General features: G+C 38.6%; 2 protein-coding genes across 5 annotated transcripts; one reads left to right on the top strand and one right to left on the bottom strand.

The window, feature by feature from the left end:
* Positions 1-2,873: 2,873 nt before the first annotated feature.
* csf1b (colony stimulating factor 1b (macrophage)) lies at positions 2,874-10,770 on the top strand. 4 transcript variants are annotated; one of them, XM_042409762.1, is made up of 9 exons: positions 2,874-3,097; positions 4,869-4,982; positions 5,072-5,134; positions 5,255-5,425; positions 5,604-5,805; positions 5,893-6,029; positions 10,038-10,081; positions 10,179-10,213; positions 10,386-10,770. In XM_042409762.1, the coding sequence occupies exons 1-8, from the start codon at positions 3,002-3,004 to the stop codon at positions 10,210-10,212; spliced, it is 861 nt and encodes a 286-aa protein (XP_042265696.1). In that variant the 5' UTR covers positions 2,874-3,001; the 3' UTR covers position 10,213; positions 10,386-10,770. The 4 variants fall into 4 exon arrangements, with proteins under 4 accessions (XP_042265696.1, XP_042265695.1, XP_042265694.1 ...); XM_042409761.1 differs by having other exon boundaries at positions 10,176-10,213; XM_042409760.1 differs by having other exon boundaries at positions 4,863-4,982.
* Positions 10,771-10,772: 2 nt separating this feature from the next.
* On the bottom strand, positions 10,773-19,399 carry fmodb (fibromodulin b). Its single transcript, XM_042409750.1, has 3 exons — positions 16,075-19,399; positions 14,982-15,875; positions 10,773-13,425 (listed from the first exon to the last, which is right to left on the bottom strand). Exons 1-3 carry the CDS (start codon positions 16,292-16,294, stop codon positions 13,271-13,273), a joined length of 1,269 nt encoding a protein of 422 aa, XP_042265684.1. The 5' UTR covers positions 16,295-19,399; the 3' UTR covers positions 10,773-13,270.
* Between the last annotated feature and the right edge of the window lie 32 nt (positions 19,400-19,431).

Raw genomic sequence — 19,431 nt, 5'->3', positions numbered from 1 at the left:
ACTGTCGTTTTTCTTTTAAGGATAGGCTGCAATAACTCAACCCCCTGTAGTTTTATTCTGGACATCCTGTGCAATACTAGAAATACTAAAACAGTTCATATGAAACAGATGGAAAATGACTGTTAAATAAAAATCTTCGCATGGTAGATTGGACAGAGTTTTGTCAGCTTTTGTTAGTTTTAACGGTACACTGCTCTGTACGTGATTTGGTTTTCTTTTCAGGTGCAGTTGGTGCATGAAGTCACACAAGAATTTGATGGACCTTGTGAATTTTTTTTCCACAATGGAAAATGAGGCACATAAAAAGCTGGGCTAAAGACACCTTTTCTATTCCCATGCCCTGAATTTAGAATTTGATCACATGTTCCCAAACACACAGAAATGATACTGTCAGATAAATTCAGTGGTGGAAAAAACACTAAGCCCCTGTACTTAGAGTAAAATCTTGTGTTATTCTATATTTTTCTTATTGTTCACAAATCCCAGAAAAACAATAAAACCAGCAGTTAGTGTCACTCAAAACTTTTCTCCTTCCCAACCCTTTCTGTGGCACTCCAAAGCTCACTGGTTCCTACAAATACATACAGTTTTAAAAACAGCTCATAAATATAACATAATATAATCTAATTTTTTAAAAGGTGAAATAATTCCCTAAAACAGCTGGGTGCAGACATTTTTAGCATCACTTTAACATCACTCAAATCGTAGCATTTGTTGGGGACTGTTTTTAGCAGCGGATTAATACACATTTACTGTAATGAGACAGTGCACGTGGGATTGACTCAAAATAAAGTACAGGCTGTAATGTTATGTATGTTATCATGTAATGTAATCATATTACTTAATACTCAGCAGCAAAAGTAACATTATATCACTTGTTACTTTTGTTACTCAGTCGTCGGCTCTGTCAAAGTGGCCTTTAAACAACTCAAAATCCTCCACACCCACACGCTGCATCATGTGTTTTTAACACATGAAGAAATAGAAAATGAGATGTTTGTGGTTTAACAAGCAGGCAGGATACAGTTTGGTAGGATTTAGTTACTCAGTGACTGCACACAACACTCCAGAAGTCCTGACTTCAGCTTCACAATTTACATACCCTCCAGTTCTGAACAAAACTAGTGTTAGGTGACTCCTGAATGTATAAGACAACTTTGGAAGTTGTCTTATACACAGGAAGACCGCAAGTAATGCAGTGTTACTGGGATCAGTAACAGTGATGTCATTTTTTGTCATCACATTACTGTAACATGTTACTGCCCAACACTGGTAACGAGAATGATAAACACTATCAGACTTTGGATACACAAGAAATACTTCTTAGTAGAATAAATTTACTGTTGGTTTTGGTCTTTTTATTGAATTTATTGACAACAAAAAAATAATTAATATTTTAATTATTAATAATAAGTAGTAATACCTCAGTGTAAAAAAAAAAAAATCTGTTACAAGTAAAAGTCCTGAGTTTATTTATTAAGTAAAAATGATTTATTATTTTTTACTTAACTTAACTTACTAGCAAAAGTACAGAAGTGTTATCACCAAATTTACTTTAAGTATCAAAAGTGCTCATTATACTAAATAGCCTCTTCCAGTGTTTTATATATATATATATATATTGGATTAATATTATGATTATTGATATTGTAACATGTAAGCAACACACAATGTTGTTGCTGATTGAGGAAAAGCTCATTTTACTATACATACTGTTGAATAATTTAATCTGCAGCAATGCATCATGTTCTATTTGCTGTTTGTATGTTTTGTAGGTAAAATATTAATCTGCAGAATAACTACAAGATAAGTGGAGCCCAATGTACAGTATTTCCCTCTGAAATGTAGCGGAAGTAAAAAGAAGCACAAATTGGAAACATTTAAGCAAAGCACAAAAACCTCAAAATTGTACTAATTACAGCGCTTGAGTAAATGTACTTTGTTATTTTCCACCACTAATTCAATTTTAAACAGTAGAAAACAGTAGAAAAGAAAGCACATTCCATAGTATGACAGCAACAAATGACTCAGATACATGACTTTACAACGGTAGGTTTAGGAATGTGTTCATAATGCAAAGTGTAGGAATTCACTTCCTGTGTTAATAGCTCCCAGGCCGAGTTTTTTTTCTTCTCTCTCTCTGCTGGAGTTCGTTGATCTGTTATGAGAAGAATTTCCCATCGAAAATAGCTCATAAAGGCGTTTATGCAAACTTGTGTGTGTCTGTCTTTCTTTGTCGGGTTAGGTCAGGTCTTACAAATAGTAGTACACACCCACTGTCCCAATAAATAAGACATTCTTTTCTGCACAACGTGACATTGATAAAAAATAACAAGTTCAGGATTCCACGAGCAGCATGGGACATCACCTGCCTCTGACAGCCTGTGCAGACACCCACAGTGATCTGCGGATCTTCTCTGTGAGTGTTGAGTCCATTACATTTCTTCTTCCTCACGTTCATTCAGTTGGGTCCACTCGATCACAGCCTTAACTCTCCTGAGGAAAGCGAGGATGCATGGCCCATGATCAAAACTGTTATTCTAAGGGATCATATGTGGAGCAGTGTTTTAAATGCAGGTCATTTTCAAGGGACGAGGGTTTTATGAAAAAGACCAGATGTTACCGGTACCCACTAAAAAAAACCCAGAGGCTCTTTTTTGCCAAATTTTAAAAAATGATTAAATTCAAGAACCCTTTCCAGCAATGTTAAAAAAAAATACATTATCCAGTCAGTCTATAGCACAAAAAACAATTTGTCATAACACATCTGCAGAGCCCAGGACGCTGTATCTTGTCAAACAGAAGAGAGGTGGGAGGTCTTTAAAAGGGCTGTCTGTCAGCTGAGACAGTTAGTCTCGGTTTGAACTCACTCTGTGCAGGAGGAGCACATCAGGCAATGCTTTGAAGAACAACGCCACATGACGAAGTGTCAAATTTACTTAACAGCAAATTCTTTTCTGTGGAGTGGAACTGAATATATGAAAAGGATCTCTTTGCTTCAATGTGTGTGACAGAGGAGTCTGGTACGTGTTTTCCATTGTCAAACACGTACCAGATGACCATCCTTGTGTCAACCCTGATTCAGAGCAAAGCTAAGGTAGGTGAGAACTTTTCTATAATAACTGCAATAAAAAATCCACCACCGACGCTCTCCGTGCAATGCAAGAAAAGAGTAGAGCATGCTTGTGTTAGTCCGTGAATGAATTTTGATGCTTGATAGAACATTTTGCTGACCTACATACAGATATCATGGACAGCATGGAGAAAACAAATCATGTGATAGGTGACATTTGCATCATGTGCTCCTGCATTTGCCACATACCAGTCACATCAATAGTTTTATTAGATTACATTAATTTGATTATGTTTCATCATCAATCATTAAGTGGGCTCCCAATAACAGTCCCAGGCTGACATAATGGTCTTTCAGCTCACACGTAGAGTCTTGCTCTGCTTTGAGAATCACTTTTTCTCCTCTGCTTTAAATGTCACTTTTACCAGATTATTATTTCTTCAAAATTTGCTTTGATAGTTAAAACTAGGATGGCGCGATCATTTTTTTTCCTTACTGGGGTCCTGGAAATGAAATGCATGCACATGCAGTTTGTATTCATGGAAAATCATGTCACATAATCTGTGAAGGAGCTGTGTGGAGTTTAAGTTTCATAATTCAAAAACCTAAACAAGAGTTAAACTGTACAGCTCAGCAGTATATGAGGAACAGACAACAAAATATGAAAAGAATACTTCTCCTCGCTTGTGCCTTTCCAAGAATTGTCTTTTGTGTCTTAATACATCTCAGAAGTTGACGGCGCAACAAATAAATCATATTTTATTGTTTCAATTCAGTGTTTGGCTGGCATCTGTCTTGACTATTTGTTGCAAAAGCTGCATCAAACTCACAGGTAAAGAGAGTAAACGGGATGATTATCAAGGAATACCTTCCAGTGCAAACATTTTGCCTGCAGTGTGAGGAACATATGCTTGTCACCACGTTTTAATCTTGAGTAGAAGGATTAAGTCCATCTGGAGCCCATTTTACTGTTGCAGTTGCCAAAAGGTGCTTGGTAGCAGGCATCACCAGTTACATGAGGAGTGCGGACATGTTGCTCTCCTGGGCCATGCTCCCGTGTTAGAGGGCACTATTTGACCACAACTGGAACTTATCTAACACCAAGCTAGGTTCCTCTGAGGTCATGCACAGTTAAACGTCGGTCATTGATGGTGTCGCAGTAAAGAGGCACATTGCCCAAACTCAACTCGAAACCTGATACTTTTTCAGGACCCAAGTAGCGTAGCCGAACTTTAACACACAAATAATGTGCAGGGGTAGAAAGAAAGTGGTGCTTTTACTGTAACTGAGCAATATTGTACATTCTTCTGAAGGCTGTTAAGCAGATTTGGGAAGGAGAGGCAAGAGTTACTTACGCAGATGCCCACTCTTATACTGTTATGGCACAATTGCAAGGAAATGACATTTAAGTTGCCTTTGAACATGGTTTTCCTTGTAAAATAATGTATAAGAAAGCTTTCTTATGAAGAAAAGATGATCGGGATTTGGGAGGGATTACTAAATCAGAGAGACTGCCATGTGGAGTGTTTTTCATTTTGAAATAGTTACATGTGACATCGGTTCTTTCATGGGGTCATGGTTGAATTGTTGGTTAAGTCTATTTTTCATCAGAGTTACTTTTGCAGTTTTAGGATGAATGATTTACTTGAGTAAGTTGAGTTATGTCTTAGCAGAGTAAAATTCTGTCTTATGATTCAGAGCTCTTTTCCTGGGAGTAAGTGCTTGCGTATGTGTGTCAGACCCTCCATGAAGAGCTGAGGGATGTGAGGATAATGTTTGGTTGTGTCAGTTGCAGGTTAAGTGTCTGTGTGTGCTTATGTTCCTGAGCTTCCCTCTGACTATGGCTGAGGTCCCTGGTCCATGCAGACACTCCATCACTAGGGAGCACCTGCTGACAGTCGGGCATCTGGTAGGTGTTGAAACAGCATTAGAAACACTTACGTTTGAAACATTAGCCATGCGGTCTTGGCTAAAATCTCCATGTTATTGTTTCTGCAGATGGATAACCAGTTGAGAAGTGGGTGCTCGATAACCTACACATTCATAGAACAGAGAAGTTTGGTAAGGTAACTTTTGTTTATGTGATTGTTTCCTTCTGAAGCCTTTAATTCAAACTTTTCCAAACTTTTCCAACTGTATCACACTTTCATGTTTATTACCTCGCACTCTGATTTCCCACAGAGCAAATGTTGCTTTGTAAAAGCTGCTTTACCCTGGATCCTGGAGCTCCTCACCACCCACTTCAAATATAGCAGAGGTTCAGTCAATGATGGCTACGTTCAGTCCTTGAGAGCTCTCATCCTTAACATCTACTCTCAGAAATGTGTGCCTCAGATTAATGAAGAGGTTGAGGTGAGTGAGTGTCTGAACTCTGAACTTGCAGTCTGTTTGTCAGGACAGAAGGATTAAGTTTTCTATAATATAAGAAATATGTGATATGAGAAACTGCTCAGCATGAGGAGATAAATCAGGAAAACTTCTTCAATACTTGTGAAAATATTTAAGGTAACTTTCTCGGAATCTGCTGCAGGATAAGCCAGAGAGTTTCGAAATGCTCTACAGAGGGTCTCCTTCAGAGGCCCTGCAGAGGGCTTCAGAGGTACTGTCTGTTTACTGGGAGCTGGTTACGACGAGTGACACACCAGTAGACTGGAGATGCCAACATGAATACACAGAAGTCTTTGGCTCTACTACAGAGCTATCCACAGAGTCACCAACACAACACTTTACAGGTGGGAACCTCAATCTTTTGGAAAGTTCTGTGATGAATTAAATGTGTTGAACCTCTGACATCACAAATCACATGTGCTTCTCTACAGACAGTTATGGTAGGAAGTCAGTGAAGGCCTCTCAAAGAAGACCGGTCAGAGACCTGTACAAGCTCGGCTTCATCATCGCCTCCATCTGCGGAGGACTGCTGTTCATACTCACTCTCTACTGTCTCATCACACAAAAGGTACCAGTACTCCTGTTTTGTTAATTCCACGATCACATGTGCCCTTATAAAGTTTAGCCATGCATTCCAGTTATATTGCAATAAAGTACGCCTTGGCAGCCTGGCTGTGCTTTCTGGGGCATTCCCTCTGATAGAAGTACCAGCCCTTCCTGTCTGGTAAATACTGAGCACAACAAAACAAGGTGGAGTCCAGACTTATTGGTGAAAAATGAAAGCAGCACATGCACAAACGTGTAAATTCAAAACAGTGCATTTATATGGCTATTGGCGCCATATTATTTGAGATAATACGTTGTGTGACTCAGAGCGGTGGTTTTCAACTGGCCGAGGCTCAGAATCCACATTTGTCCTCATTCATTAGGACTCAGTTATGACCTTGACAAAACCTACAATGTAAACAAAAAAATACTGTAAATTATTTCACAAAATACATACTAGAGTAATAACAATGCTTTTATGCACTAGTAAAAACATGAAACAGACAAAACGGCGTAGTAAGAGCACAGGAACCCAATAAAATAAAAGCACTGAAGCAGTACCAGCCACAGTTCATTTCCAGTAAATAAAAAAGTCTCTCTAGAAAGCAATAATATGCTAATAGGCCTGCTAACAACACTTAATGTTTTGATAAAAAGTGAAAAAAGCAGAATCAATTTCTTGAATTACAACTTGGCCGTGGTTTAGTTATATTTGGTCTCAATACAGTTTGTACTTTTGTAAGAATTTATCTGTGGGGAAATCAAACATACTCACACAGCTGCTGACAAGCCAACTAGAGATGTAAAGAACGTTTTATGGTGTGAACTGACATAAAAGCTTGGAATGTTTCTGAAAGTCTTGGGTGACGGAAAACAAGACTGTAGTTGTGTGTTTAGGGTTCACTTTGTCAAGTTAGATAAGCTATATTTTATTGATCCCCGTGGAGAAATTTGTGTTCTGCATCTGTGTTCTGCAACACAGATAGATATTTAGGAGCATTGGGAAGCCGTAGCAAAGAGCTCAGGGATTAACTCTGAGGCCAGTGCTTTGGTCAAGCAATTGAAGGAGTATTGCTAATGCCTGTGGAACGTAACTGTAGTGCCACATGAACATGCGGAGTACATGCTACACCAGAACTGAAGGAGGGCTTACATCAGTGACTTTGAGCACAGAATCACATTAAAACTCCACACAAATGGTGGGTTAATGGCAAACAAATGTCTCTTTTTGAGTAGTTTGCTTGAGTGAATATATAGCAAGATTCTTCTCAGTAAAATGACTATTTTGAGGCTTTTATTCTTCCAAGTGAATTGTATGGCCACACAAGCAGTTATAGTGTGATGTAAGTGCTGTGTTTAGCTCAATTAATGGGGACATAACATGCTTTTTGTGATTTTCTGCTATTTTTATACTGCTATGATGTCTTTGTTAAACATAGTAAAAGTTCCACAACTTGAGGTGAACGTATGTAAAAATACTCCCTGAATCAGAAGCCCAGGCTTCAACCTGCTCTGAATGCTTTGTTTGCAAAGTTACCTCTACTTCCTCGTCAAAATGATGTCAGATTGTCTGCATGCCTACAAATGGCCGTCTCCTCCGTAGACTTTGTTGCTAAGGTTGTTCTATGTGTTGTTGGTGTTGTCTACTTGCATATTTTGGATCAGATTTTGGCTCGAATATATACGGATGTATTTGAGAAGATGACATTTTGAGTAAGGAATGAGAAAAAGAAGTTAAATCTTACAACTACTGTTGGTTTACGTGGCCTCCAGCGCTGGTGGAAGTCTGCAGCTTCCTGAAGCGAACCAATCAGAACAGAGTGGGCTCATTGAGAGGGGGGCATTAAAGAGACAGGAGCTAAAATGTCCTGTTTCAGACAGAGGCTGACTTGAGTGGCTGTATAAAGAGTCAGTATAAGATAAATCATGAATTTTTGAACTGTAAATCAAGCAAATATGTTCCAGTAGAGCCCTAGAATATAAATATAGATCTGGAGATGTGCATAATATGTCCCCTTTAATGCACAAATAACACTACATTTTAGTCAGATGCCGACTTCTCAAGTTTAGACTTAACAGAGTCAGAGTTAAGATAGATCTCTAAGCTTTCAGCAGGCTAACTGAATCAGCTTAACACACACCAAATTTTGCACCCCATTCATTTCAATCAGGACTCTGAGTAGTGGTATTCCCTTCCTGTTATGACTGATTCCTCCATAGCTTAGAGAGCAGTCTGACTCACTTTGATCTGCCAAATACTGACACAGGTGGGATTGATCTCTATGTCCCTGTTAAGCTAACTTCATGCAGTGACATAATACAAGCAGTAAAGTAGAGGGGATGCTGCAAGTCTGACAGTGAATGTATGGACATTGATAGAGGGTTCGATGAGGTGCATGATTCTCCTCTTAGAAGAATGCTGGACTGCTATTTTTAGGCTGCTAGCCATGTATGCTCCTGTAGCTTTATAGTTAACGATCATACTTACGCTATTTACTGACTTGGTTGCTTTTCGCCACAGTGTTTGGGTAGATATTGCCCTGCAAACTTCCCCTTAAGGCCCAAGCTCTTAGCACTGGACCCTCTAAGACTTTAATTAACATAATCTGTGTTCAGTATAAACGCGTGGCTGCAGGAGGATGCAGGGGCTTCAAGTACTGTATGAACAAGTGGGCAACATTTTGGGAAATCATATGTTATTTGGGGTAGATTGATTTATGTTGGCAGTTACAGTAAGTGCAGTTCAAACAACACAGATGTTTCCCCTGAATGAAAAGCTGATGAATCAGTATGTTTGTATGAGTTGCTGTATTCCTTTTTTGTACCCTGAAGCCTTGATTAGCAAACATAATTAATTGGAATGCCATATTAAATTGTATTAAATTGTATTTATACATGCACAATCATTCTTTAATGGCTATCAGGTGAATCAACTGTGTAATTACCGTATGCATCTGGTTTTTCAGTATATGTGCAAGAAGAAATCCTGCAAAGACAAACAAAGTAGCCAGTTTAGTTGGACTCTGTGTCCTGTGCAAAGGCAGATGGTCCAAATTTTCTGAGTGGTGTCGTAATGTATAGGTTATTGAAAGTTGAGCCCCATGGAAGATTTCACAGCTATAACTTGGCCATAAACTCCAAACCGTTTCTGACACATGCGATTTCTGTCCATCTGCACACCTTTTGGGCAATAGGACTGTGTTAATATCAAAGCTTTACTGGAAGCCAGCTTGTGACTGCATGAAGGTCCAAACAGGAGCCAGACATACGGCTCTATTTAGTGCCCAGGGTCAAACTAACTGTCTTTGAAAATACCTGGAATTCCCTTTGGTCCTGCACAAGGGGGCATGTCAAAATCGTAAAGTGCTAAACTGGAAATACATTGGGACTTCAAAAGATAGTTCCATTTTGGCCGGGATCCTCTTGAAACTGACCTATGACCCACCTTGGGAACCAGGATCTAGCTTTGCTTTGTCTACAGGCTATGAGAAAAAAAATAACATAAACATGACATTGCCAAGGACTTTAAAGTGATACTCCCACTCAAAACTGATCTTCTGAGTGTGAGACGCTCTCCTGCTGTACATTTGAGAGTTAGCTCTAAAAAGTCTCTCCGTCAAGGAGAATGGAGACTGTGGTTCAGCTTGGATTCATAGCAGCAATTATGATGGACTAATAATGATTCTAATAAAGTTTCCACGGTGGAAAAAAAACCCATAGAAACTTTTCTACTTCCTGCAGCAAAATCTACATCTGCTCTGTTCATTCATATGCTCAGTATGTTCCAACTCTGTCATATTTTTGCCAACATATGACTAATTTTGTTTTTGGTCTCAGTCTTTACATATAACCCTACCAGTCGCCTGCCTCCTACTCTCTCTTCAGTCAGAGCTCTAGCTTATTGTTTGCAAGTGATTTAGCTTCTTCAAGATTTAAGAAAAGTTGTGTGTTACTTTGTCGACCACCCTGTAGTCACTCATCTTAAGTGTCCGCTGGTTTTATTTCATGAAGTCTTCTCTTTCCATAACAGAAAACCCACATTCATCACAGATCAAGATCATATACAAACACAAGGTAAGAACATACTGTATAAACATACTAAACATGATCAGATATTCCATGTTTATTGAACTCATCCTAATGCATACTGTTGTCATCTGGATTAAAGCAGAGACCCGCAGGACATAGAGATGGAGCCACAATAATGTGGGTATCCTTTTAACCTACATCAAAGTGTTATGGACAGTTGTAACAGCTGGAGCTCACACAGATTCATTGTTTTGAGTTAAGGCTTGTGCCAGGCTCAATGTAAAGTATGACTGCAGTGCACATTTGTCTTCATATTCTTTGTATTTTCAGTATTCTTCTGTCTCCTCAGGCAGTAAAGAGCACATCACTGCGGCAGCAGACGGAGCACTTGTGAAGCTGTACATTTTATCCATCATGAACAAGTTTTCATATCAGTAATGTGTGTGTATTGTATCATGCTGACCTGTTTAATCGGAAGCTTCGCTTTGACTGAGAGCAAAGATGGACCTTACTTGGAATAATATGCTATGTATATTATGTTTATGTGTTATCTATTGCAGATATCTTTTCAAGTTCACTAAAAAAGTTTTATTTTTACACTACTTATGTATGTTGAATAATGTGTTTCCATTTGCTATCACTTAACCAACTGTTTGTATTGTTGTTTGCCACATTTCCACAATTTTTATTTATTAGTTTGGATCTATTCAATCACTGTATTGATAATAAAAGTTAACCATCAATATCAAATCCAAAATTTAATGATCTCCAGCTGTCCAGCTACCAGTGTACTCATATATGAACACAGTGAAATCACATCTAAAGAGTCGCTAATAACCTCATTAAAGGATTTAGGCCTCTTTATTTTATAGCCTACATCCTGTTTGACATAACACTTTATGAGGAGTCAAAAATGCTTTTATCTTTGGCAAGAGATCTTTCCCTCTACTTTAGAAAGTAGTTTAGTTTCCCTCATTGTCAGCCCACATTGCTAATCAATACAAAGTCTAACACGGGACCAATTTTTAAAAGTTATGACCGAGGATTTGTATATCCAGTTTTATTGCAAAACAGTATGAATAGTTTCAACATGAACTCTGGAGAATATTCTGCTATTGGTCAAACACATTGAGCTGTTACTGGCAGAGAGGTGAAGAAACGATAGATGCACACCAGTTGCTGCTGCAGCTTTACAAGCACAGGGCGTGACAGGATTTGGTGGGAAAAACGTGCTACTACAGTTTACTCATATACGTGCACGACATTTAATCATTACTGTCTGAAATTGGCACATAACAGGATAATAGTGAGAGAGAGAAAAAAGGCAGTGCATGTGCATTCCCTCATGTTGTCATGACTTTCACTCATGTTTACTCAGTGATGGTCCAGCCTAATGTTTTATAATAATAAATTGCATAATGTCTGAGTTTGAGAAGAATTGGACAATTCCCCTGTCAAAAGATTCCCACATGTGATCGTGTGCATGTGTGCTGGCCTCTATTTTGTTTTTGAAGAATCTGTGTAGGAAGCGGAGGAGGGGAAAAACACACAGCCCTACCCCACAGCCTCTGCAGAACCATGTGCAGCCTGCAATATAACATGATCTATAACACACTTAATTTCACAGGCTACCACTTATCAGTGTGCAAACCACTGTTGCACTGGCAGAAATCCATTCTTCATCCCAAGACATTGCTCCATTACAAAACAAGGAAAGTATTTCTATAATTCAATTTAGTGCCTTTCTGCAGAGGATTAAAGGCAGCTGTGGAAGATGAAAAGGCAAGTTGTCTTCAACAATAAATATGTGGGAACTGCCTAAGACCAGTTAGAATTGTCAAGAGGGCTGCCGCCCTTTTTCTCTCTCCCAACCTCTCTGCCTCTTTTACCTTCAAATTAGAGGAAACACAACATGTTGTTGTTGCTAAAAATATACCACTGTCAACAGTCAGGGGAACAAATAACTCTGGAAATAGATTTTTTTCTTCACTATAATAATAGAAGGTACAAAGTGGTGAATTCCTAGAAAAAGAGTGACAAACAAAAATGTATTATTCATAGCTTTGTGGCTAAGTGGATACAAATTAAATAGTGTCAATTCAGATGTTACCAATTCTAATTTTAACTTTCTGTCAAACACACATTTCTGTGTGATATACAGTACAATACACATTGGCTCAACAATTACACCCTAAAAATATTTTTACAGAGTGAATGAGTTTAAGATAACAACACACAGTTACTAACAAAAAATAACTAAAACAATTAGATTAAATTTAACAGTATATGATTAGCTTTGGATAATTCAGAGGCTCATTTGAATAGGAATACATATTTTTCATCAGTTATAGATGCAAACACTTGATAATATAACCTTAAATGTTAAATTATGAACAGACATTATATATCATATGAGGCAAGTGTCCTTGAGTAAGACACTGAACCCCAAGATGGTCAGGCCAGCGCCTTGCATGGCAGCTCTGCTGCCATCAGTGTGTGACTGTGTGTGTGAATGAGCAAAAATTGTAAAGCGCTTTGTCCGTTAAGGTAAAAATGCGCTATAGAAGTCCAGTCCATTTACTATTTACCATATTCTATAGATTTATCAGCCAGCACAGTCAAACAGTAAATACAGCTTTGAGTGTGCATCATTAATTGTATACAGCTTTGCTTAAAAAGTGACCTTGCCAAATAATAGTAGTCAGAATCATTGAGGATTGTTGCTGCTTAACTGTTTTTATCATCTTGTGCCACATGGTGGAGGCAAAGATCCAAACTGAATCTCTCACTGATGATTGGCAGTTTTATACAGGTTATATATTTGCCAGAACAGACACAAAAAGAAATTGTTGTCATCAGTTACGACTTATTTAAACTTACAGTATAATTTTGCCAGAATACTGTGACTGATATTATAATTAGTTTGTTTAAGGATGCCAGTCATCTGGCCATTCCTCATTGCTCTTTGTCATCCATGTGCCTGTCATCTGGATACGTGATTATACAACTGTGGTATTTCCCGTTGACTAATACTGGAACTGTTTAATCATTTGGATTAATAATAGTAGCTCTCATAACAGTTAAAGGACACATTATCTCAAAAATGCATTGATAGAGAGGACTGTGAACAATATAAGATAAATATAGTGACATGGGACAAAAGGTAGGGGTGTTGCAGGGAAAGCAACACCCTGGATGAGTGGAGACATCATCAGTGAGAGATATCAGGAAGCATTACACATCGATAAAGGCAACACGCCGCAAACAGTAGGCAGCTTCAGCAGGAATGTCTTTGGCACTGATCTCATTGGCATCCAAACGCAGCATTCTCAGCTTGGAGAAGTTTGTCATGTCTATGCCATGTCCACAGAAACTGCTCAAGGAGAACTCTGAAAAAGACAAGAGGTGGAAGAGAGGAGACAGATATGAAGGGAGGCTACATGTTCTCTTGTAGGCTGTTATCCCGTGTGTCATGTCAAGCAGCAATCATTGTACTCCCATCACAAGTGCTAACAAACCAAGCCAACCATAATGAGAATGAGTACTACAATATATTCATCCAGGGACTTTAAGTATGTCTGTGGCTAAAGCTTAGAGTTGATCCTCACATTTCTATAATGCAGCTATTCTAAAAGCTGAGTAAAAATATTAATTATTTTTATTGTTCGATTACACTCAGTCAATGGTTTTTCTGTAGTTTTCTTAAGTTGAAGTTAATTTTAAACTTTGTTTTACAGTGTTTGTATTGTGTATGAGCTTTCACTGGACAGAACATATATGGAAAACCCCTTCTTCAGGGGAAGAGCATCAGTTCAAAAATGGATGCGTATAGTTAAAAATCCTGATTTTGCCATCATCTAGTGGTTGAAATTTTCTGTTTGTTGTCTCCGCCCCAAAAGTGATGTGCATTGTTGCATTACTGTTGGGCGTGAAATGTGTAACAAATCCAACTTTAAGAAATGGAGATAGAAAAAATATTCAGTTGAAGGAAGTTGAACCACTAAATTTGGAGATGGATGATATTGAACTTCCAAAAACAGTTAAATGGTACTGTGCTATGAAAACAAGGAAGCTAGAAAAAATATTGCAATAATATTGGTGAACTTGTGCATGCCTCAACTCCACTTCAGTGCAAAATCACACATGCAACTGGAGTGCATTAAATCTCTGGGGGGCAGGCATGTTGAGCACACTTATGCACAACAGAAGGGACCGTGACTGTCTATAAGAGACAAATACTAGCTCGCAAACTAGTAAGCCTTATTTGGTAATCAAACGTCTTTCATCTTTGTCCTGTGACTTAACTTATCCAGCTGGCGGGTCATTTTAGGAAAGGTCATAAGTGTAAAACTTTTACCTGTGCCATTAAAGATTTGTGAGATTTGTTTATTGTTTGTTGCTCACTTCGTAACTGAGAGAGCTGCAGAGTAAGAGAGCAAACCAACCCAATTATAGCAGTTACTCCTGAGTGAAGTAGATTTTCATGTATATGATTTTAAAGAAAGGGTCAGAAATGAAAAATAAAATATATGTATATATATATATATATTTTTTTTTTAAAAAAGAGGGAGAATCTGCAACAACATTAGCTCAGCATTGGAAATCATGGCTGCAGAGTCCATGTACAGTGTGGCATTTAAAATACACTATTAAGTAATAATAACTGTAATCAAAACATTCAAAGCAAGTTTTACACAGTTTATGACTGGTTGCACAATAAAAAAAACAATGTTGAACATTTATGGTGCTGTTTTTTCTTTTTAAGAAAGAGTAAAAAGTCTCATAATCGTATAATAGTTCTAGTGGTATTTTTATTTTAATTTTAATTGACTTTATTACTACTGTATATGTTACTCTTTAATACCCTTCAAAATGTCAAAGATCAATACTGTGAAGTATTGATCTAAAAGTTCTTGTTCTAAAAGTAACATAGATTTGTCCGTACCTTTGATCTTATTGGCTTGTAAATAAAGGTTCTCCAGGTTCCTACTGACAATGGGGATCTTCTCCAGTTTATTGAAGGCAAGGTCAAGCTCGACCAGCGTGCTTATATTGAAGACATTGGAGGGAAGTCCTTTATCAGTCAGCTTGTTATGAGACAACCGGACAAACTGCAGTTTGGGATACATAATAAGGAAGCCCGCCGGCACACTCTCAATGTTATTAAACTCCAGGTATAGCTGCTGCAGCCTCTCCGGGAGATTGTCTGGGATTTTCCTCAGCTTGTTTTTCCTCATGTCCAGCAGGGTCAGAGACTTCAGTCCCTTGAACACACCTCCAATGTCCTCTAAGGCGTTTGCTTGGAGCTGAAGGCTGGTGAGGTTGGCCATCCCCTCGAATGAGTTGGAGAGGATTTTTGAGATCTTGTTGTGACCAAGCCGCAGGTCCGTGATAGACTTGGGCAAGTTGGGAGGAACACGGGTGAGCTCATTGTGATCCAAGAACAGCCGGTCCAGGTTCTTGAGCTTGCTGAAGACATTCTTGCCGATCTTGTCTGAGTTGAGCTGGTTGTGAAACAAAACAACCCAGACTAAGCTGGTAGCATTGTCAAACACGCCATCCTGGATGCCTGTGATCTGGTTACGCTGCAGGTAGACGTACTTTATATGTGAGGGAACGTAGGGAACGTGCTGAAGGTTGCGGCTGTTACAATACATAGCCGTGGGGTAGATTGAAGGGCAGTCGCACTCCAGGGGGCAGTCCACGTCGTCAGCCTGCCAGCCGGCATACCGCCGCCGCCCTCGCAGCTGGGACAACCACTGGAACTGGCTGTAATGCTGACTGATGCTCAGATCCACTATTCCCATTATGAGGAGGAGCACCACTGTCCGCATGATCACTGATTGAAAACCCATGAAAAAAAAAATTGTCACTTGAGGTTGATATTGAGTCAAATTTCAATCCCAAAACTATAATACACTGACAATACTTGTGGAAATGTTTTGTAACTAACACTGAATTATGCTGGTGTAGCAATTTAAGACATCTAATTCTCTCTGCTCCACTTCTTAAATGTACAGTAGGTACAGTACACCTACCGGTTGGTTGATCAGAGATGATGCCTCCTCCCTTGCTCACGTTGCGTGTGTCTTTCTCAGACTGAGTGGAATATGTTGTTGGTATAGAGTAAATATCCCCCTCTCTCCGCAGCTGCAGCCCCAGCCACCCAGGCTCATTAAAGCACATACATTTTTCCACTTTGCATGCACAACCTACACTACAACATATCACCTCCAGCCATGTCAATATCAATTCCATCTGTGAACCGGTGCAGACATCTGCTTTTTAACAACCTTGTTTTCCCTTACTATGTCATGCCTTATCATTAGCACGGCCACTCAAAGTCTGGCTTGCTGTTTATTGTGCTGTGGAGGTTATGGAGAGGGTGGGGGGTTAAGGTATAGAAAATTTAACGAACCAGACTAGACGACATAATTAGCGGTGTGTTGCTTCTCAGATAAAACAATTCAACTGAGGTATAGTTTAAAATATTAAGTTGTGTGCTTTTGTGCATTATATGCTGAATATTTCAACATATACAAAGTGTGACAAACCCCGTTATTTGTTCACAATCATCTTCTTTTTTTTTTTTTCGCTTTCTCTGTTCCTGCCCATTCCAGGTACTCACCACTTTGTTAATTACAGTGTTCAAGCTGTGGAGAAAGTTAACATATGTTTGTGCTGGCGCCTGCAGACAGAAGAGCATCATTATCATCTTCTGTTTTCAGAATGGGCCTCGTCATTCATATCCTCCACTGGAGCAGGAAAATTTGAGGCAGAATTACAGAAATAATGTTTGTTTTTTTTCCTCACTCTGCTTCCCCAGTCCCTTTGAGGAAGTAAGAGATAATGTGCTGATTTGAAAATGGAAGTCGTTCAGCAAGTAATAGACCTTAATCACTAAACAATTACATCCCATTTAGGAGGAGAGGGAACCTGAGGATACACAGATGGGACTCTTTTGCACAAAGGATTTGCCAGATTTTTAGTCACAGCAGAACATTCTTTGGACAAAAAACAACCTTTAGTCTAAACATAAGAACAAATATGCAACAGAAGGTGTATATTGTGTATTGATATACTCTATTTCTCCAAGTGATCCTATGTTCAAGAAGCTATCTCTATCAGTCTGTGTTGTCGTCATTATTTATAAATGGAAATCCATCCTTGTGAATGTATCCAAAGTAGTAGTAATTGGTGGGGGAAATTAAAAAGTTCCCACGAAAACAATGTCTGTCTCAAAACTTTGATGTTGGATTTATCAGTGATTTATCATACAGTTATGATCAAACAATGACCAAACATCCTTACAATCCATATTCAATCTATCTGTCAAGACAGCTTTGTTTTCTGTGTGTGTGTGTCTCTCTGAATGCGCCACAAAGAAAGTCTGAATTAAAACAGGATGCAAATCCTGAAAGTATTATCTTATAATTAGAACATCATGTTTAATCCAAAACATTCTGTGTGGGCGTCATTTATTGACGGATCAAACCACAGCCTGAGAAGCCTAAAAGCCTATAGAGTCCCAAATATATGGCCACACACAATAAATGTGCATCCCAGAGCTGTTCTGCTGTTGTGGGCCATTAGATAAAGCCCAAACTATTTATTTTCATTAGAAACTACATATGGGATGGATTGTTATAAGGAAACTGAATGCTAATTTGAAACAGATTTTTGTATGTTTAGGTATCTGCATGTGTCCAATTTTAAGGAGGTGTTTAAATGTGTTTTTGCACATTTACTAAAAAATGTACTGCTGGTCATTTGTAAAAGCATCAATTTTAGCTAGCATTTTAGCTAGCATTTTTCTAGCTATATCTTAACAAACTGGATTGACATGAAATTTATAATAAAATAAATGTCCACCTGTCACTTCAGTTCATGACAGTATACCTCAAAATAACTCAGTTATTACCTAATATGTTTAATGCTATGATGGAATGCTGAGATGCCAATGTGAACATGCTAAGAATTGAAAATGCATCATATTTGGCATTTAGCTAACTTAAATCATTTCCTGCGCGATAAAGGGTTGCAGTTTGCCACCTAATTCTCAGGACTTAGTTTGAAAGCTGGACAATTGGAGCTTCCCACCATCCCTTAAACGCACCAAACTGTAAGTCAATAATCAATCCCATGTTTTCATCAAAGGCTTTCCATTTGGTGCAACCCTCATAAGTTCACTTTCAGCCACCCTAGAGAAAAGACTCTGTCTGCTCCATGATCCAACCCGAACATGTGGTGTAATGAACATCACAGTCTCTGGCTGCAGCTACAGGACTTTAGACTTCCAGTATTTTTTTTCTTTAGCTTTGTAAATTAGCTGAGATACATTTTAGCATGTAAATACTCTAGCTGCCTCCACATATGATTGTAGTCTTCAGGTGAAAAATGGAGTGGACATAAAAAAACCCATCATCATCATGTCGTTGCACCCTGATTATTCTTACATAGCCATACCTGGAAATATGTCAGCTGCACACTACATAGAACAACTGTTAGGAAACCTCACTAGATTCTGTCTCTCCATTTGTGACAAATCTACAGCCTTTATCTGATGGGAATATCAAAGCCAAATCTTCACCTTCTTCGATCCTGCATTCATGCCTCTTTCATTTTCACTGGCACAACTAATCTAGTGAAAATATGAATTTAATTGATAACATGCCTTGAAAAACATCTTTTATTTCTTAGAAACAATTTGCCAGCTGCACATTTATTTGACTTTATGCTAATAGTGAATATCTGAATGATCAAACAACATGCAAAACCACTGAGAATATCAGTGAGATTTAATCAAGACAGACAGGATAATAGTGACGTTTCCACGACATCTCGTCATTTCTCTGAAGGTTACGTGCCTTCCACATGGAAGACTTCATGCACTACTTTTATATCACTGCTTTGGAGAAAATAAATGCTACAGAAGCATGTAGAGTCCAGTTGGTGGCACAATTTTGTGAATAAAATGCAACTATGACCTGTTTCAGAGGCATAGTAAGCACGTTTACTGCTATACATGGTAAGTAAGTTTTAGATGCTCCACTTCCACACGGTGGCAAGAAAACTCCTATTCTGTGGTAAGAGGAAACACTTCTGACATCACGTCAGCACATAAAACAAACATTGTGGTTTTCTGGTAATGGTCAGTCAACAGACAAATATGAAAGATGCTGGCAAACTTTCTCAACATCCTCAAGGCGAAATGTCTAAAAGGTTTCCAAAACTGTGAACACACTAGCAGTCCAAAAAAGAACTTGTGTGAGCTGATGCCCACAAAGCTCTCTCAAATGTCTCACTGAGTATGTACATCAAAATAGTAAAAGCTGTCCTTACGTACAGCACATACAGTAGATTTGTTTCCTCTGGTGAGAGGATTGATTCAGAAG

The sequence above is a fragment of the Thunnus maccoyii genome, chromosome 4 (assembly GCF_910596095.1).
Source record: "Thunnus maccoyii chromosome 4, fThuMac1.1, whole genome shotgun sequence".
Classification (NCBI taxonomy): domain Eukaryota; kingdom Metazoa; phylum Chordata; class Actinopteri; order Scombriformes; family Scombridae; genus Thunnus; species Thunnus maccoyii.
The sequence above is the reverse complement of the archived record's forward strand: the minus strand, read 5'-3'. Positions and strand labels throughout refer to the sequence as shown.

Bases quoted from the DNA above. Each gene is read 5' to 3' on its own strand.
- csf1b (XM_042409759.1), top strand. From the start codon at position 3,002: ATGTGTGTGACAGAGGAGTCTGGTACGTGTTTTCCATTGTCAAACACG. The intron at 5,135-5,254 runs GTAAGGTAACTT...GATTTCCCACAG, and splicing joins TCATAGAACAGAGAAGTTTG to AGCAAATGTTGCTTTGTAAA. The intron at 10,082-10,175 runs GTAAGAACATAC...TCTGGATTAAAG, and splicing joins AGATCATATACAAACACAAG to CAGAGACCCGCAGGACATAG.
- fmodb (XM_042409750.1), bottom strand. From the start codon at position 16,294: ATGGAATTGATATTGACATGGCTGGAGGTGATATGTTGTAGTGTAGGT. The intron at 15,876-16,074 runs GTAGGTGTACTG...GTTTTCAATCAG, and splicing joins CATCTCTGATCAACCAACCG to TGATCATGCGGACAGTGGTG. The intron at 13,426-14,981 runs GTACGGACAAAT...TGTCTTTTTCAG, and splicing joins ACAAGCCAATAAGATCAAAG to AGTTCTCCTTGAGCAGTTTC.